General features: G+C 48.7%; 1 protein-coding gene across 1 annotated transcript in view; it reads left to right on the top strand.

The window, feature by feature from the left end:
* The first annotated feature begins 8,464 nt into the window (after positions 1 to 8,464).
* LRRC75A (leucine rich repeat containing 75A) overlaps positions 8,465 to 18,258 on the top strand; it is a 181,918-nt gene continuing 172,124 nt past the window's right edge. The window contains exon 1 of the mRNA XM_005283407.5: positions 8,465 to 9,817. Within this exon, the coding sequence (XP_005283464.1) occupies positions 9,548 to 9,817 (270 nt within the window). The 5' untranslated portion in view covers positions 8,465 to 9,547. The remainder of the gene's footprint in view (positions 9,818 to 18,258) is intronic.

The following is an 18,258-nucleotide window of genomic DNA, read 5'->3' as shown; positions in this document are numbered from 1 at the left end:
CACCTCGACAAGCTCCATCAAACATACATTAATCTTTGAAAGAAATCAGCTAGTAAATAAATGAAGTACGTAATCTGGAGACGCACGCACAAAAGATGGATTTGATAATGTGACGACGAATGATTTACTGTTCAAAAAGTTAGCTGCAAATGGGGTTGGGCTGTTTATTTTCGAAAGGGGAATGGATGGATGGCGTTTGCTGCTTCCAAACATTCATTTTCGTGTCATGGCTAGATGCCATGAAACATTTGGAAAGAATCAGGAGTGAGAGTCAAACACTGGATCGTGTCTGTTTGCCATCTCCTGGGGTTCTGCATATTTCTTAGTTACTAGAGAGCGAGTGCCTGCAGCCTGCTTCTCTGCCCTCTGAAGTGTTCCAGCGGATCTGATCAGTGCACTCCTCCAAGCCAGGGCCGGCTCTAACTTTTTTTTTTTTTTTTTTTTTTGCTTGGGGCAGCAAAAAAGAGTGCCGCCCTCCATAGCGCCGCCATAACACCCCCCCTCAGCACCACACCACCGAACCCCGCCCCGTGCTGCGCCGCCAACCCCCCCAGCCCCCTGCGGAGCCCTGCTGAACCCCCCCCGCCGCCCCCCGTGGAGTGCCGCCGAACCCCCGCCCCGCTGAACTCCCCCAGCCCCCCGCGGAGCGCTGCCGAACACCCCCCTCCCCCCGCGGAGCGCCACGCCGCCGAACCCTCCCGCCGTCACACACACCTCCTACCGAGCGCTGCTAAACACCCCCACCGCTGAGCCGTGCTGCTGAACATCCCCCCCCCCCCCCCGCCCCTCCTGGAGTGCCGCTGCCGAACCCCCTCCCCCCCAGCTGCCAAAACAAAAACAACCCACCCCACCTCCAGCGCTGCCTGACCGAACCCCCCCCCAAAACAAAAAACCCTGAGCGCCCCCTGCTACCCCAAGATTGGCCGCCCCTTACCAGGTGCTGCCCCAAGCATATGCTTGGTCGGCTGGTGCCTGGAGCCGGCCCTGCTCCAAGCAGAGAGCTGATTTTCATGCCTGCAATCTGGAGTAACTCCCCGGGAGTCTTTCGCTCCTGCAACTCCTGTATAGGTCTTCCTGGGCATCAGTGAGCCTCTGGGTTTGCACGGGATAGAATGATGCTCCAGTTTTCTATAGCACTCTTAATCCAAGAATCTTGAAGCGCTTTACAGATATTAACGAATCGAGCATTGCATGACCACTGTGCTGTTGGCAAGTAGTATTAATGCCATTTTGAGAATGGGTATAGCGCGGCACAAAGGTTTCAGTGACTTGCTCCAGCTCACGGAGTCAGTAGCAGGAACAGAATTTGGGAATCCTGACTCTCAAGCCCACGTTCAAACCACTAATTTATATTCCCTCTCTAGCACCTACTTTGTGAACATCCAAGTCCCCTCCAGAAGAGGAGCGCTGGAATGATTGAGCAGCTTTCTTCAGGCAAATCTCCCCTTCCCCGAAAAATTTTCTTACCCAGTTTGCTAGCTTGTATTTCATCTACTGTATATTTTCTTTGGGAGTTCATGATTTAATAGCAGCATGTGTTTGCTTTTGCTGGCTAAAGTAAATGGCTTCTTTCTATATGTTGGATCTGATCTGATTTTTTTTTTTTTTTTTTTTTTAACTTCCAAGCCTTTTCCTGCATGGAGCTGAGATTCACTATTCTATTTAATTTGTTTTCAGTGCGTCTCCTGGAAGGTTTTGAAACAGCATTATGTAGATTTTATCTTTACAATAACATAGAGGGAAATCTAGATCCCATTCAAGTCAATGGCAAAAATCCCATTTGGCTTCAATGGGGCCAGAAGTTCACCCATAGGTGGTTCGGAGATTGGTTGATGCATACGCTTTTTAACTCTTGGCCACCAGTTCAAATCCAGCCCTGCTGGGGAGCTAGTGAGTGCATGACTCTTGTTTATTAACCATCTGACTTCTCTTTAGTGTGTGGGATGATAAAGATCATGATCTAAACCCCATTGAAATCAATGGGAGTCTTTCCACTGGCTTCCCTGAGCTGTGTATCAAGCCCTAATTAGCATCTCTGAGCTCCTTACAGGTGGTACTGAGTATGTAGATACAGATGTGAAACAGACAGGAGGTTTTGGTTCAAGTCACAAGTGGATATGAGGCCACATTACAAGACCTCTACCAAAATGACCTTTCCTCCGCCTCCCGTTGGAGGCCAAAGATTGAAGAGGCCCTGGACGCTGAGCTAGTCTCTTGCCCCAGTTGCCAGCCTAGTTCTGCCAGGTCTGGAAGGAAGCTGCCCATCACGTCCCTGTTCTGCAGAATGTCCGAAGACTTCAGTATGGGTGGCCCTGTCAGCAGGACACACCTTGCTAGCACCAAAATTCACCTGGAACAGAAGAGTAACGCTCAATAAAAACATAGGTAGACACCTTACTAACTAATAACTGGGGTAGTTTCCCATCCAGACCAAAACAACAACACTCTCTAAGCCCCATTCCTATTTTTGTATTTATAAAAATATTTATTTCCCATATATAAAATATGGGAAAGAAAAAGACTCAAAAATATTTAGCAAGGACCTCCTGGCAGCTTTAGCCGCTGGCTTGAATTGTCTAAACAACTTTTGGCTGGTGTGTAAACAGAGCCTTCTGCTTCTATAAACACTGCATCTAAATTGTTGAGTGGGGGAAAAAAGCTGAAGCGGTCACATGAAGGGAAGATTTATCACTTCCGTCAGCTTAAGCAATTTTGTATTCCTTCAGGGCGTGCAAGTTTGGACTTGTTTTGCTTGGGAAATGTGGGAAGACAGGGACAGTGGGTACTTGTGCTATTGCAGAAGACGGCATCTACATGATCTCTGAGAGACTGGAAAGCAATGGACAACCCCTTCGGGGACGTATCTCTTGACAAGAATCAACACACACATTTTTAAACCTAAGCATGTATGAAGAGGAGGAATAGTCCCTACTTTGTCTAGAAAAAGAAGGCAGTAGGCTGATGCACAGGGGTTTCTCCTCACAGCCCCTTTGAAACGCCAGTGTGAGTTACGCCAGTGTGGTAAATTCCCTTGCATTGAACAAATCCTCCATGCTAAAGAAAAGAAATCTTTTCATTCTTCTGATGAGAATCAACCATTAAATAGCATTTGCCAATGCCAAAAATTGACACCCGCTTTTATTACAGCCCATTGCTTCCTTGAGGTGTATTCGGGGGACTCCTGCATGGTCAATATTAAGTCTTCTACATAGCAAGCCTCAGTAAGTAAGCAACCAATGAGATGTTCTCAGAACAACCCATGGTCTCAGTGAACTCCGCTCTGAGGTGAAGAAAGGAGAGGATGCTGCTTCTGGTCATGGGATAATGAAGAGCATATTATGCGTTACGGGTACAAGAATACTTTGAGATCAAATCAGAGTGCTTTACAAAGGTGGATAACAAAACTCTCCCTGTTTTGCAGGCAGTGAAACGAAACACAGAGAATTGAAATGACTTGCCCAAAATTGTTACACAATAAGGCCGGGTCTGCACTAAAAACTTTTGCCGATATATAGTAATGTTGCTTAGTGGTATTTTTTTTATACTGGCAAAAACCCAAGTGTAGATGCAGCTATTCTGGCAAAAAAATGCTATTGCCGGTATAAATTGGGTCCACTCCAGGAGCGTTTACATAGCCGGCACAGCTATGTTATACCACCAACCTTTTTTTCTAGCGTAGACCTAATTTTGGTCAGCAGAATAGTCTGCTACAGTATCCACATCACCTGTGTTCTATTCCTGGCTCTGCCGCTGAGTCGCTGTGACCTTGGATGCTTTCCTGAACTTGGTAGTTCTGTAGTTTTAGAGGCACCTGGATCTCAACTTCAGTTTTAATTTTTTTTTTCTCTCTCCTCCTCCTCACTTCCTATACTCTACAGAGTGATGAGCTGATGGCTTGCCTACTTCTCAATTCAGGTTGTTTCCAAGTTTTGGACATCTTGGCAACTTCCTGGGATGGAAAGAAAATCCAATCCAGTTAACTTCAATCCTTTTTTAGGTGGTTTGGATGTGAAAAGCTTGTTGTGCATGGGGAAATTGGGTGTCTGGAATTCCCATTACAGGGTGGACCAACATTGAGAGTGCTCCATGCTGTGGCTCCAGGTTCTGTCGTCTCCTAGCTAGTAATGGATCTTGGCCTGCAAAATTCTCATCGGCATCCAAATGTCCTTGAAGTCCAAGTGTAATGGTCCCTCGCACTCCCGTGCGGAGGGAGGTCACTCCGCCTCACTACACCAAGGGAATTTAGATTCTGGATTTTTGGCTTCATTTGTTAGAGAGAGACTGGCTGCAGAGTGTAGACCTGGATCTACACATGGAGGGAGGCAGATCCAGGGTTTGGGCTGGGCAAAAGTCTAACCAGTCTGTTTTCTTCCATAGTCTCAGTATCGAAATTTTTAAAATTCTTTTTGAATCCTGGACATTTCTAACGAGCAAATCCCCAGCACCAGATCTCCTGAGGCACATTAACCAAGCCAGAAAGCTCTCCTACAGAAATGCTGACTAGCTTGCAGTTTGCACACCTGGATACAGTCAGCTGTACTAAGAAGAATCTCTCATTGGCTGAGGATATATAATCAGTGAATAGCAGAATTTATCAGTCAGACAGGTACAAACAAAGATCAGGCCTGCTGAGGACTGCAGGATATACGTGGCTCCCAATGAGAGAGAGAGCCATATATATATTTTTTTTACAGTTAGGCACTCTCAATTGCATGTGCGCATTTGGGCACAATTCGAGTATATAGAAAATACCCCACACACTAACTGAATATTTGTTATGGATGTGGCCAAAATACCCTAGCAATTGCAGGATCGGTCTGTGAAAATCTGGCCCATTGGGTGTCTTGCCTTTCTCTATCCTTTGTTTAGCTTGTTATGACAATCAAGAGAGTAACCTATAAAGAGACTGGATCTTTAAAGGGCTGAGTCTGCCCATAGGACAGAATAGAGGAAGATGTGGTGGTGACAGGATCTCTTACTGGCAGGGCACTGTCTGCTTGTGGTGAAATACCAGGCACGGATCTGGGCCTGTGCACGTAGCAGGCTCTCTGGGCCTGATTTGTTCTGTTGTCTGGTCCCTCCAGATTCAGGATTGAGGCAACGTGTTGGCACTGGAAGCGTGAGTTGCAGCTAGGCCAGGCTGCACTCGTTTGGTGGCTAATCGGTCTCCTGGGCCATCAGTGCAAGCCCTTGTCACCAAGCAACAGTTCAGCTAACAAGAAATGCAGCCGAGCCTGTACCGTTTCTTTTTGGTTGGGAACACTTTAATTTCTACTCCAGTCGAAAGCATCTCTCCGGAAAAGGCTTGCCCAGCCCTGCTGACTCCTCTTGGTATAATGCATAGCACACTGCTCTTGACTTCTCATTTGAAATTCTGTAGTTCAGAGGAGCCCTGGATCTCAACCTCCGTGTTGTTGGGTTTTTTTCCTCTCTCCCTCTCTCATTTCCTATATCCTACAGAGTGATGAGCTGATGCTGGCTGGCTGACTTCTCAATTTGCAATAGATTTATCTTCCGTGGAGAAAGAAGGCTATAGAAGCTAACGGTTCTGTAAGGAACATGCACTGAAATGGGACCATCCTCTGGGTCAAGCCAGAGCATTTTTGGCCTGAAGTCTCTTGGCTGCTAGTTTGTGTTCTAAAGAGAGGCTGTGTATTGACAGGGCCGGGCGCACTGTTGTCACTCAACAAACAATAATTGTGCTCGGTTGGTTCATATGGGAAAACTATCCAACAATGGCAAGTTTGGTGTACAGGGGCTCTGCTCCTATTGCCTACAGTGATGCAGAAACCAGCTCTAGGTTAGTAAGGAGACTCCTACAGCCTGCTTTGGAGGCAGTCTCGTTGTAGGGCTCTGCTTGCACATAGTGACTTGCAGGATTAGAATCGAACTCTCTAGGCAAGGGAGACTCGGACAAAGTTGGGAGCAGAATCTTGTTCGTTCCTATGTCACTTGCCCACATGTTCTATAATCCATATTAAAAATTTGGCTGCCTCTCCCCAACCTCTAGATTTACTAGCAAATATGGTGGTGAAGTCTCACTTTTTATAAAAATCAGTGACATAGTAAACTGTACTACAGTGCATTTCCAGGCATGGCCTGATTGAATTATTGTAAAGAATTCAAAACTAAACTACAGGTGTCAAAGAAAGCAACAAAGTACCTTTTTTTTTTTTTTTTTTTAAATGCATTGTCCCGGCAGATTTAGACTTCGAGCCAGGGCCGGCTCCAGGATTTTGGCTGCCCCAAGCAGCCCCCCCCACACACACACAAAAAAGCCACAATCGCGATCTGCGGCGGCAATTTGGCAGAAGGTCTTTCGCTCCAAGCGGGAGTGAGGGACTGTCCGCCGAATAGCTGGACCTGCCGCCCCTCTCCGGAGTGGCCGCCCCAAGCACCTGCTTGCCAAGCTGGTGCCTGGAGCCGGCCCTGCTTCGAACCCATACGTGGATCTGACAGTATGGTCCCCTCTGGCCACACGGAGTCCTGTCAAAGTTAACCCTCCCAGGGAGAGAGATGTGTGCAGAGGAGTATGTTTTGTTTTTTAGTAATATATACACACACTGCTATATGTTTACATTGGGGAAAGCAAGGTCAAAGAAATGCATCTGGCCTTTGGAGTGGAAGGTGGTGGGGTTGTGATGGTGCTTAGGTCCTGGGAAAGTTCATTTGACAGTCCTGGGCTGGCCTCAAAGGGAGTTCTGTTTCCTGCACATATCGGCCTTACCCTTCTTGTAGAGAGCTCCGTTGTGCCCGAGGAGCAAAGTTGGCAACCACACTCTATCCCGGGGTTTAGTTAGTCTTTAGAGATCCTGGGTCCAGGCCATCGAGTACCTTGAAGATAAGGCTGGAGATTGTGACGTGATTTGATATTTGAAGGGAAGCTAAAATTGAGTGGAAGCCAGGTTGGATGTTCTCATGGGGGCCAGAGCAGCTGAGTAGATACTCTGCAGCGTTCTGTACTATGCGAAGTTTCCAAAGTGCTGAAGGCTCCATGTCCACGTATATTGGATGGCTGCGGTCCAGCCGAGAACTGATGAAGACATGAATAACTGAGGCCAGGTCATAATTTGCCAGGATGGGACGGCGTCTCCTAGCCAACTGGAGATGGTAGAAAGCATTACACACAGATGCTGCTAGCTGAGAGCTCGGCATCGGCGAGGAATTCAGGAGCCTCCTGGACTTACTGACTCAATTTCCCAATTGTAGGTGTGAACCTTCAGTCAAAGATGACTGGGCTGTGTCTGCAAACGCCTCAAAATACTTTCCTCTGCCCATTAGCATTACCTCTCTCTTGCCTAGGTTCATCTTCAGCCCTCCTTCAGCTGTGAGCTGATCTCGTCCAAGCACTGAGCCGTCTGAGTGGTGGTGTGATTTGAGGTGGTGGACTCACTGAGGTAGTGCTAGCACTCGAGTCCATGTTATCTGACCGGTTCCCCGAGTGGGTGCAGGTAGATGTTGACTAGGACCAGAGCTGATCCTTGTGGGATAAATGATAAAAACTGGCAAGCAGGTAGGCTCGGGAAGGGAGATGGCTGTCTGTGTGTGGAAAACGTAGATGTGTTGTTGGATATATGAATAATATTTATTAAATCCCATTCACTGCCTGCTGTCTTTTGCTTCTCTTCTGCTCTTCTTCCCTTTGTTTTAATACCTGAACCTGCCTCTCCTGCCTGGATTGCTCAGCCCCACCTCCAGCGAGCAGCCTGCTGGCTCTATCACAGGGTTTAAAAGAGAACTGGATAAATTCATGGAGGTTAAGTCCATTAATGGCTATTAGCCAGGATGGGTAAGGAAGGGTGTCCCTAGTCTCTGTTTGTCAGAGGGTGGAGATGGATGGCAGGAGCAGGGTCCCCGAGAGCGGGTGCGGCCCAGTGAAAAATTTTTTTCAAGCGCCCCCCCCCCCTCCCCCCGGCAAGGGCAGACCGGCTAAACAGGCTGGGAAACCAGGCCCCCTTTTGGACCACCGGCCCCGGTAATTTGTACCGGCTTCCCCCCCCCCCTCTTGTCGGCCCTGGGCAGGAGAGAGATCACTTGATCATTACCTGTTAGGTTCACTTAGGGTGACCAGATGTCCCGATTTTTATAGGGACAGTCCCGATTTTGGGGTCTTTTTCTTATATAGCCTCCTATTACCCCCCACTCCCTGTCCCGATTTTTCACACTTGCTGTCTGGTCACCCTAGGTTCACTCCCTCGGGGGCACCTGGCATTGGCCACTGTCGGCCGCCAGGATACTGGGCTAGATGGACCCTGGTTCTTGTGATCTGGACAACTCCTGTACCGGGACCTACCCCCTGCTCAAGGGGGGAGCGGTTCCCGCAGGGCCCCGGGGGAACCTCCACAACGTGCAGGGGGGTCCGGCTGCTGGGTCTCAGGGACCAGGGAGCGCTGGGGGGCCGGGCTGGGAGGAGGCCCAGGCGGGGCGGGATTCTCCACGGACTGGTCGGGGCCGCGGGAGGCCGGGCCAGGCTGGCACCGGTGCAGCGGGTCCCGCCCGCTGCCCTCCCCGGGGAGCCGCCCGGGCCCGGGGCTCGGCGCTCGCTCTCCGCTGCAGCTCAGCCAGCCGGGCAGCAGGGGGAGACCGGAGCGAGGAGCCGCCCGTCCGGATCCCGCTTCCTCCAGCCGCCCGGCCCCGGCGCGCCGAGCCCAGCCCAGCCCAGCCCAGCCCTCCCTCCGGCCGGCGGCGTGCGGGGCAGCGGCCACCCCCCGCCTGGCTCCGTCCCCGAGCGAGCTGCGCCCTGCCCTGGGCGGGGGCCGGGGACCCCGCCTGGCCGCCCCCTGCAGCGCCCCGGCGGCTGCCCGGGATTGATTCCTGCCGGGGAAGGGAGCGGGGCTGGCTCGGGAGAGCCGCCGCCGCCCGCTGCCTTTGTTCGGGGACATGCAACAGTTCCCCCGAAGTTGCTGCCGCGGCTAGAGCGGGCGCCCGGCTGCTCCGGCCCCGCCGCGATGGGGAGCGAGGACTGAGCCGGCCCCGTGGCCCCGGGCAGTGCTGGGGGCCTGGCGGGGTGCGTGGGGGCTGACCGCTCTCCGCAGCACCATGCACTGCCTGGAGCCTGCAGCGTCTTCCCGGCTAGGGGGGTCCCGGGGAAGCGGCTTTGGGTTGGTTCGTGCCAGGGGGGCTGCTGGCTTTGCCCAACTCTCCGTGGGAAGAGCCTCCCGCTTCTGAGCGAGGCGTGGGGGAGAAGCCACTACCTATTGCGATTAGCCCTGGGCCAGCCGGCCAGCCCCTTCCTTGCCCCTGGCCACTGGGAGGCTCAGGGGCCATTGGTAAGAAGCTCCCTGGATTTTGTTTCGAATCCTGTTTTTTTTCCGCTGGCAGCAATGGGGGACGATGCCGGTTGTATTTCTTACTGGTGAGCGAAGTCAGGCTGCTGGGCGTCTGCACTTCCACTGAGGCGGGCACAGAGAGGGCACCCTGCCCTGGAGCCGCTGAGATCTACTGCCCAGCCACATCGCTTCCCGCCAGGGGCTACCGAGACCAAACGCTTTTGCATGAAGCCTGGGGGAGGCGTTTCGGATGAGGCTCCTGGTGGCTTGGCTATACCATGGGCACCAAGCACACCAAAGGATGCCAGCCTCCCGGTGCAGGGGAGAGCCCCCAGTCTCACAATCCAGGCTCCCGCAAGAAGATGCCAGCTAGGGACCGGGGAGACTTCCTAGCATCCTTCATGGTGAAGTCCAGTGATAAGTTTGGGAAGAGTGGTGGCAACTTGCCCCCTTACCACCGGCGGATCGGTATGATCCAGGACATGCTGCTGCTGGTGAAGCAAGGGAAACAGGACGAGGCAACTGAACTGCTGAAACACCTGCGACAGGTGAGTGAGGAGGCTCTGGAGGTTGGATCATAGGATGGAAACAAGGTTGGGGTCCAGCATAGGGTCCCGTGGGAAAGGTATAAATGGGAAAGATCATCCTAGCAAGTTCTTGGCAAACAAGGTATTGGAAAAGCATTTAAAACTAGGCAGGATTAAATGCTAATAAATGGGAAGCAATCTCTCCTTGGTCAGTGATGTGGACTGGGTAATCTATAACACAGCTTTTCCAGGTCTAGTTTCTGTCGCAGGACTTTATGGGAAAGGGTTCAGAAATCTCAGTAACTGTTGCGTGGTCGTTATGTCCAAAAACTTATAGACGCATTGGGACTTCACCCAGTTGTTTCATTTGCAAATGAAACTTGGTGCAACATAGAAGCCTTCAGAAAGCATCTTTCTCTCAATTTATTGCTTCCAATGATAGCTTTGGAGTCCAAAATAAGAATGGCTGGTATAAGATGTTCCCATTTCACTTTCAAAAAATTCATGTGTAAATAGCTCTTTATAGCACCCACAAGTCTTGGGGCAATTTGACCTATCGGCCTTTTGTCTCAAAGATTCTTAGTTCTTTCTTTACAATATAAAAAACACGAACAATCGGCAGCTTCGTATATATATCTTACTCTTTTGCCACATATCAGTAGACGGAGTTTAGTTCCTATTTGATTAAGGCTTGTAGAAATTACCTTGGGATCTTTAAGGATGGAAGGTGCTATGTGAAAACAGGGAATTATTAATATACTATCTTAACCAATGCCCCTCAACTGAAAATCTGTTCCAATCATGTGTTAACTGAGAGATGATACTGTCAAAGGTTGGTTTGAGCAAGTGAAAATACAGGCAGAGAGCAATGTTCTCTGTCCTCTGGGGCACTGGCTCTGAATCTTTTCAGACTACCGTACCCCTTTCAGGAGTCTGATTTGTCTTGGGTACCCCCAAGTTTCACCTCACTTAAAAACTACCTGCTTACAAAATCAGACCTAAAAATACAAAAGTGGCACAGCACACTGTTACTGAACAATTGCTGACTTTCTCATTTTGACCATAGAATTATAAAATAAATCAATTGGAATATAAATATTGTATTTACATTTCAGGGTGTAATCTATCGAGCAGTATAAACAAGTCACTGCATGAAATTTTAGTTTGTACTGACTTTGCTAGTGCTTTTTACGTAACCTTTTATAAAATTAGGCAACTATCTAGATGAGCTGATGTATCCCCTAGAAGACCTCTGCGAACCCCCAGGGATACCTCTGGTTGAGAACCACTTCTCTAGGGCACTGGAACAAAAGCAGAAAGAAGAGTGGCTTCAGAAGTAAAAGGCCATATTGGGGCTGACCCTGTTTGGGGGAATTCTTAAAAGGAAACAAATTGCTCTGTAAACTGTGAGTCACGATTTCCTGAGGTATCAGGTGACAATAAAAGATCAAAGTGCTATGGGAACTTTTGAGGCTTTTTGTTTTTTGGAAGTGATGTGTTAATCAGTTTTCAAGGTGAAAGTGAAAACGGACCTATCCGCACCAGACTGGATTTGTTTCTAAGGTCTTTGTTTCTTGAGGTCTGCAAGACCCATAGACAAGATGTAACTTGCCATGGGAGTGATCAGTGCCACCTAAGGGAAAGTTGCTCAGGTTTTCTCTGTATGGCAGTAGCTTCCTCTTCTTCCCTAGAATTGTTGTGTGTGTAGGTTCTTCTGTGTAAAAATGCACCCTTTCTACTCTTGTTCTGCGTTGTTTTCTGCCTTCCTTTTCATCGTCCTGCTGTTATTTTCCCCTTCCCTTTCACTGGCATCTGCCAGAGAGACATTTCCCATTGAAGCCAAGAAGGCAGGTTGTGTGACTTGTAGCTGTCTTAGGAGTAGTTTCATTGAGAGCTATGGAGGAGATGCTGTAAGAAGAAAGGTGTTTGTTTTTTTTCATGTTCCCTACCATGCTCCCCTGTTGTCTGTTTTTACCTCTAGATAACGCTCCCTTCCCCAAACCATAGTGCCCATTCCTACAGGTGATATAATAACACCATTATTAAAGGCCATGCGTATTCTCCTTTGGGTGTCTGCACAGATCTCCCAGTGAAGGTCAGTGAGGGTTTTGGGTGAGAAATGTGGCTTGAAAGAGGTAATGAATCAAGTTCTAAATTGCTGCCCCAAAACACCAAATAGGCCAGGTCAAAGCTTTGCCGTAAAGAGTTTGATCCAATGCCCTTTGAAGTCAATGGGTAGACACCTGTTGACTTCAGTAGATATTGGTCAGGCCCAAAATGAGTGGTGGGGGGGAAGCAATAATTATCCTCCTAAGAAGGCTTGCTGTCTGTGCAGCATCACGGAGCACTGTTCCCACGTTTTCTGTCCTCCAATGCCAAAAGCCCTTGAGTCTTGCTTGCTTCGCAGCTGAGATCTGAAGCTGTTCTTCTAGCTTGGGCGGGAGATCTCCCTCCATCCCCCCTTCCCTGCTCTGGATCAGTGAGGTGGAGAATCTGAGTGGTTGCCCTTATGATGAATCTTGCTGTCAGAGTGTCCTGTCACCACGACCGGGGGAAAACTGCATATCCACTGGAGCCCGAAATTCCTTTCAAAATGCTGGAGGAGGCAAGGAACCTGTTACCGTCTAATGAGTCTTTTATAAACGAGGGTTCTGTAGAAGAGCTCAGATAAAATATACCTTGATATGTCATAATAGGGAACACTTCGTCCTAGATACTATAATAGACTTGATTATGCCCTGCCATTCACAAGCATTATTCCCTGCCACCTTAATGAAGAACTTAAGAACCCCATTGACCAAACTCCTGATTTCCTGTGGCTTAGAGAGTTTAATTTTCAGGGGTCTTGGCAGTCTGGTGCCAGCGCTGAGCTCTCACCCCAGGGTACGTGGCAGAGAAAGAACATGGCTAACTCTTAAGATGGGAATTGCAACTGAATGATCGCAAGCTTCTCTGGGAGCTGAATTCCAACGATGCCTTAGTCTGGAAGAGTGAATGTGGGGGCGAGATTCCTTCGGCTGAGAGAACTGAGTTTGGTGGCACGTTAGATTGCAAATTCCTTGGGGCAGAGACCATCTCCTCACTGTGCTTTGTAAAGAACTGGCCATAAAGGGGTCTTGATCTTGGTTGGGGCATCCAGATGCTACAGTAATATATAATAATGGATGATAACACAGCATTTGGGATTTCTAGAGAAGACGAAGGGAGTTGATGCTCGGATTCCAATGAATTTCAATGGGATCTGGGTGCATAACTCCTTTGGGCTCCATTGAAAATCCCAGTGAGAGACCGTCATCGAGATCACGGGTAGATTTTTCCATTGTTTCCTGTGGGCTTTGGATCAGGCCCAGCGTGCTAAGGAGAAGACAGAGCTAGTGGCTGCAGTTCTCCATGCTTTTCTGTGTGAGGCTTGTGTGCTGAATTGATCTGCAGGATTCCTGTACATGCTTCCTATGGATATCTGAGCCAAAGCCTACAAAAGTCAAGAGAGGGACACCCACTGACTGGATCCGGCCCTATGTGTATGGCCGCTTACAGGCCGTGCTTTTTGCCTGGAGAGAGCCCTGAAACTTGGATTGGGTTCTTCCCATAGTTGCCAGCATCCCTAGAAAAGTTATGTATTGTAGACAGCAGCAGGAAAACAAACACCAGCTGGCGGGCAGGACGGCCTACTAAACTGAGCATCAGAAGGTCTGCTTTTTATACCCATCTCTGCCACTGATTTGCTGTATGCCTTGGGCAAATCACACAATCTGCCTGTGCCAGTTTTCCAGTGGGAGTGATGCTTACCGCGTTTATAGATTGCTGCAAGATTTAGTCAGTCAGTGTTTGCGAACGACGTAAAGAGCTCTGCAAGTGCTAAGTGCTATGAAGTGAAGCAAGCTTTACAAACAAGTTGGGGGGAAAAAATAAACGACAAATGAGTACACTTAGAGTGTCTTGTTACAAGGCTGCTCCCCAGGGGAAATGCAGTACGTGGTCTCCTCTCTTTAGAATCAGCTTGACATTACCACTGCATTCCAAATCCTACCGCCGTCTTTAAAGAGCACGCATTGGCTGTTTGCACAGACCCCAGCCTGATTTTGCGACGGACTCTTTCAGCTGGTGGTAACCTCTTCTGCTGCTGTTTCCTTCTGCTCTGTTAATAAGCGTCAACTGCCTGGAGTCTGAGAGCGTGCCTGAAGCATCACTTGTAAAGCTAACATCCTAAAAAGAAGCATTGTGCTCTCTTCTTCTGAGTGTGCACGTCCCTGGAAATCAGCATCTCCTCTCTGCATCCGGCATGGCGGCTCCCAGTGGGTGCTGCACATGGGGCATCTTTTGTTTTCTTGATAGTGAGACCAACAAATTGAGGATGAATGGAAATGTACAGAAATAGCTATAATGCTTGTCTATAATTCGAAGAACTCCGGTAACAGTATTTATGGTAATCCCCTGCATGCCATGGGCATCCTAGGCTTCCCCAATGATGCCAGGATATTTCCTTTTATGGGGACCTTGCATCGTATGGGGCAGGGTAGGATGGGAGGCTGGGGATGGTGGTTAGGCATAGGGGCCCTGTGTGGTAGGAGCCTGGCCATGGGGCTCTTCCATGATATGGGGTGAGAATAGGGTGGGGGGGTTGGGTAGGGTGATGGGCAGGGGGATCTTGCATGGTATAGGGCGTGGAAGGGTGGTGGCTGTAGGGGCCTTGCATGGTCTAGGCGCCCAGGGCCTAGCTGTGGAAGGCCTGCGGCATCGAACTTTCCCCTGACATTTCCCTGCTCATTGCCTTTGGGTTTGTGCTAGAGGTGGGTCTAAACCGCAGAACTCTGATACACCCCGTAGAAGCCAGGGGAGGTGCTGGGGTTTGGCCCAGGCCGGTGTGAAGAGCAGTATCCAGCCATGAAACCTGGATCAGGATCAGAACTTCCTCCGGCTTGGCGGTTTGGGTTTACGGTCAGGCCCTTCTCTAGTGGAAAGTGCTGGCGGAGGGGACGGAAAGGGTCTGTGCACAATTGTCCATTCTTGTCTCCCCATCCCTAATGCTCAGGGCCATATCCTGCCCTGAGCTACCAGCGGAGAGCTCTGGGATGGGGCATGCAAACCCTGTGTGGGCTGGAAAGGGCCAATATCCAGCGCAACACCTGTAGCGGGGGTCAGGCCTCTGGGAAGGGGCTGGAAAGACATGAGCTTGCTCAGGTGCGGCTGGTCAGGAAGGAGAGCAGACCAGCTGCTCTAGCTTGGGGAGAGAAACCTGGCTGGAGCCAGGCGCTGAGTAGGACCATGGCCAGTCATAGCTTCCCTGCAGGAAGGCAGGTCTGACGGGGCTGTCTGGGGCTGTCAGGGACCTGCCGGGGGCAGTAAAGCCAGGTTACGGTTGGGTGGGGTCTCAGAGCTGAGCCCTAAGGATGGACACACAACCGCCAAAGGGCTGAGACTTAAGTCCGACAGGGATACTAACTCCTTTTATTTGGGGTTTGTTTTTGGAACCGTGACTTGGGAAGTGGGGCGCGGAAGGTGCATTATAGTAACCTGGCCAGAGTGTTGAGCCATAAGCCGTCCGAGTGGGTTGGAAACCCTGCCAGGGAAACCGAGGCAGATCGGCTGCAGCACTCTGCCCAGCCACGAGGAGGCGCACAGGGGGCAGTAGCACGACGACAAGTTTCCATCACAGTCTGTGCAGTTGTGTGAACAGACCGGAGGGCCTATGTCAGACCCCACCTGCCGTACGCTCAGGAGGGGGCTTGATATTGATGTTTATAGGGCTGGAACCTGCAAGGTGCTGAGGGCCATCCGTGCTCGCCAAGGCAGCAGTCACAGTCCCGGGTGTGTGTGTGTCAGTGGGAGATGAGCACCTTCTGTGCTGCCCTGGGCTGCTCAGCAGGATGGGGCCAGTCACTTAACTGCCTATTCATTCTGATGGGGTGTCGTGTGCACCTTGGGGTGCCAGTTTGGTTATTCCTATCTTAATTACAGGAGAGGCATGGCGTAATTAAAAATAAATGGATGGTGTAGAAAAGGCACACGGGGGACTCGTGTTTACTCTTTGCTATAACACCAGAGCAAGGGGACGGTCAGTGAAATTAAAAAGCGTTTCTTTGTTGCGCTCTCTCTAATTAATGAACTTGATTAACTATAAGAGATGTGGGGAAATGGCTGTTATTAATCCCAGGTCTGTGGGATCCGTGCATCAAGCCCTTTCTCTCAGCTCGGATTGCCAGCCAATAATTTTGCCCTTTCTAGCCTTTCCAGGAGGAGCGATAGCTCAGTGGTTTGAGCATTGGCCCACTAAACCCAGGGTTGTGAGTTCAATCCTTGAGGGGGCCATTTAGGGATCTGGGGCAAAATCAGTACTTGGTCCTGCTAGTGAAGGCAGGGGGCTGGACTCAATGACCTTTCAAGGTCCCTTCCAGTTCTAGGAGGTAGGATATCTCCATTAATTAATTAATGTGGTGTCGGTTATTAAAGAGGGTTTGGAGCAGAATGTAAAGGTTTGAAGCCAGTGAACCATAGCTGTATATCAAGAAATAACCTTGTGCCAGGGGGATGGATCAAGGTGATTTAAATCATCGATTTTATTCAACTTTTCCATTTGTACTGCAGTTACTTTTAAAAGAAAGGTGCATTCTCATTGGTTGAGATCACCATTACAACATGATTTACAACTAAATAGTCTTTACACTAGATTTGGTGCATCTTTTTGCTATCTAGGAGGGTACACTATAGAACCACGTTTATTTAAGCAATTATATGGCTTAATAGTTTCAGATTCTTATTAATGTTTGTTTTTAGTATGTTAGAAAATAGTGAATGAAGTGTCAAGCAGCATTAGTTTGGTAACTGGGATTTAATTAAACAAACAAAAAGCATATAAACAAACAACATTACATGTTTTGATACATAAATGTATTAAACAAAACAACATTACATGTTTTGATACATAAATGTATCAAAACATGTTTCACATTTTCAACTAAATGGAAGGATTAACTGTGGTCAGGGAATTAAACGGATTATTTCAGGTCAGCCTTGGAAAATTTTCAAATATGCCTAAATGAAAGTGACTAGAGCGTAAATTCCTACGCACCTGTCTCTTGAAAATGAGACTAAGTTATTTAGACTAATCTATTGTGCCATATTTATAGAGTTTGACTTCAACACTTAAATGGTTTTTCCCCTGACTCTTTCTTCATATAGAAAAGCAGACTTTAATTCTAACTCAGTGGTTTTGCTAGAGACCCATGGATTCAGCATATTTATTTTTATGTAAATGTTTTAAGAGACTAAGCTAAGTTTTTAGGCCTTAATATATTTTGTATTAAATTCAGATTTAATTTTAAACAGGTTTATTTTTAAAAAGAAAAACTTATAATTTAAATTACTGTTATAATTGAAATAAACAAAAAAAAATCAGATTTCCTCCCCCCCTCAAAATCCCCCCCCCAACTTGATTTCTATCCACCCAGCTTGAGATATAATGAGAGAGCAGTGTGTTGTGATAGTGTTGAGGTGACCATCTTCCTTAAGAGGATAAGTATTGCTTCTAAAACTCCTTTCAAGAGAAAGGGGTGGTATTGGCTCTCTACTGTTCTTAAGTAGCAGTTTACTATTTGGTTGGTCACCTTTCAATTGTCAGGGGATCCTGGGCTGTCCATTTCTTTCCCGTGACAGTTGTTTGAGACCCGAGGAAGACGCAATCTGACCCTTAAAGGTTGGATCTTATTCCTTGCAGCATTGGAACTGGTATGTGCGCTTTGGTTTGGAAAGATATTTGTGTGTGAGAGGGAAGTATCTAGTGGTTAGAACATGTAACTGGGAACCAGAACTCCTGAGTTCTTTAGTGTCAGCTTTGCCACTGACTTACTTTCTGGCCTTGGGTGAATTGCTCATCATCTCTTGGCCCCGGTTTATATAACTTTCACAGAGTTCTTAGGAAACTTAATTCATCTCAAAGTCCTTTGAGAGGGGGAGATGAAAACGGCTGTATGTAAGTGCAAGTTCTTATGAGCTGCAAATAACACATTTGCTGGACGGAATCCCATAACATTCCAAACTAGATGGTGGTGGTATGTCTGAAAATTTTTTTGGGAGCAGTCACTGTAAATGTGCAATTTAAACCCTCTCGGTTACTCTGTGTACTTAATGGAGCCTTGTAGGTTGAGGTAACCTGGTCACGCGGGAAGTGCTTTATGTTTTATTTACGTGCATCAGATCAATCACATGTATTTAGGAGCATAGGGGCCAACTTCTGCTGGCTCGACCCCTGGCCCTGCCCCCATTCCAACTCCTTCCCCAAAGTCTCCGCTCCCTCCTTGCCCCTATTGGACTCCTTCCCCAAATCCCCGCCCCGGCCCCACCTCCTCCCCTGAGCATGCCGCGTTCCCGCTCCTCCCACATCCCTCCCACAGCTTTTTACGCCGTGAAACAGCGGGATGCGGCGTGCTCAGGGGAGGAGGCGGAGGTGAGGTGAGCTGTGGTGG

This window comes from Chrysemys picta, chromosome 19 (assembly GCF_011386835.1).
Source record: "Chrysemys picta bellii isolate R12L10 chromosome 19, ASM1138683v2, whole genome shotgun sequence".
Classification (NCBI taxonomy): Eukaryota; Metazoa; Chordata; order Testudines; family Emydidae; genus Chrysemys; species Chrysemys picta.
Note: the sequence above shows the minus strand (reverse complement) of the source record. Positions and strands in the feature narration are given on the sequence as shown.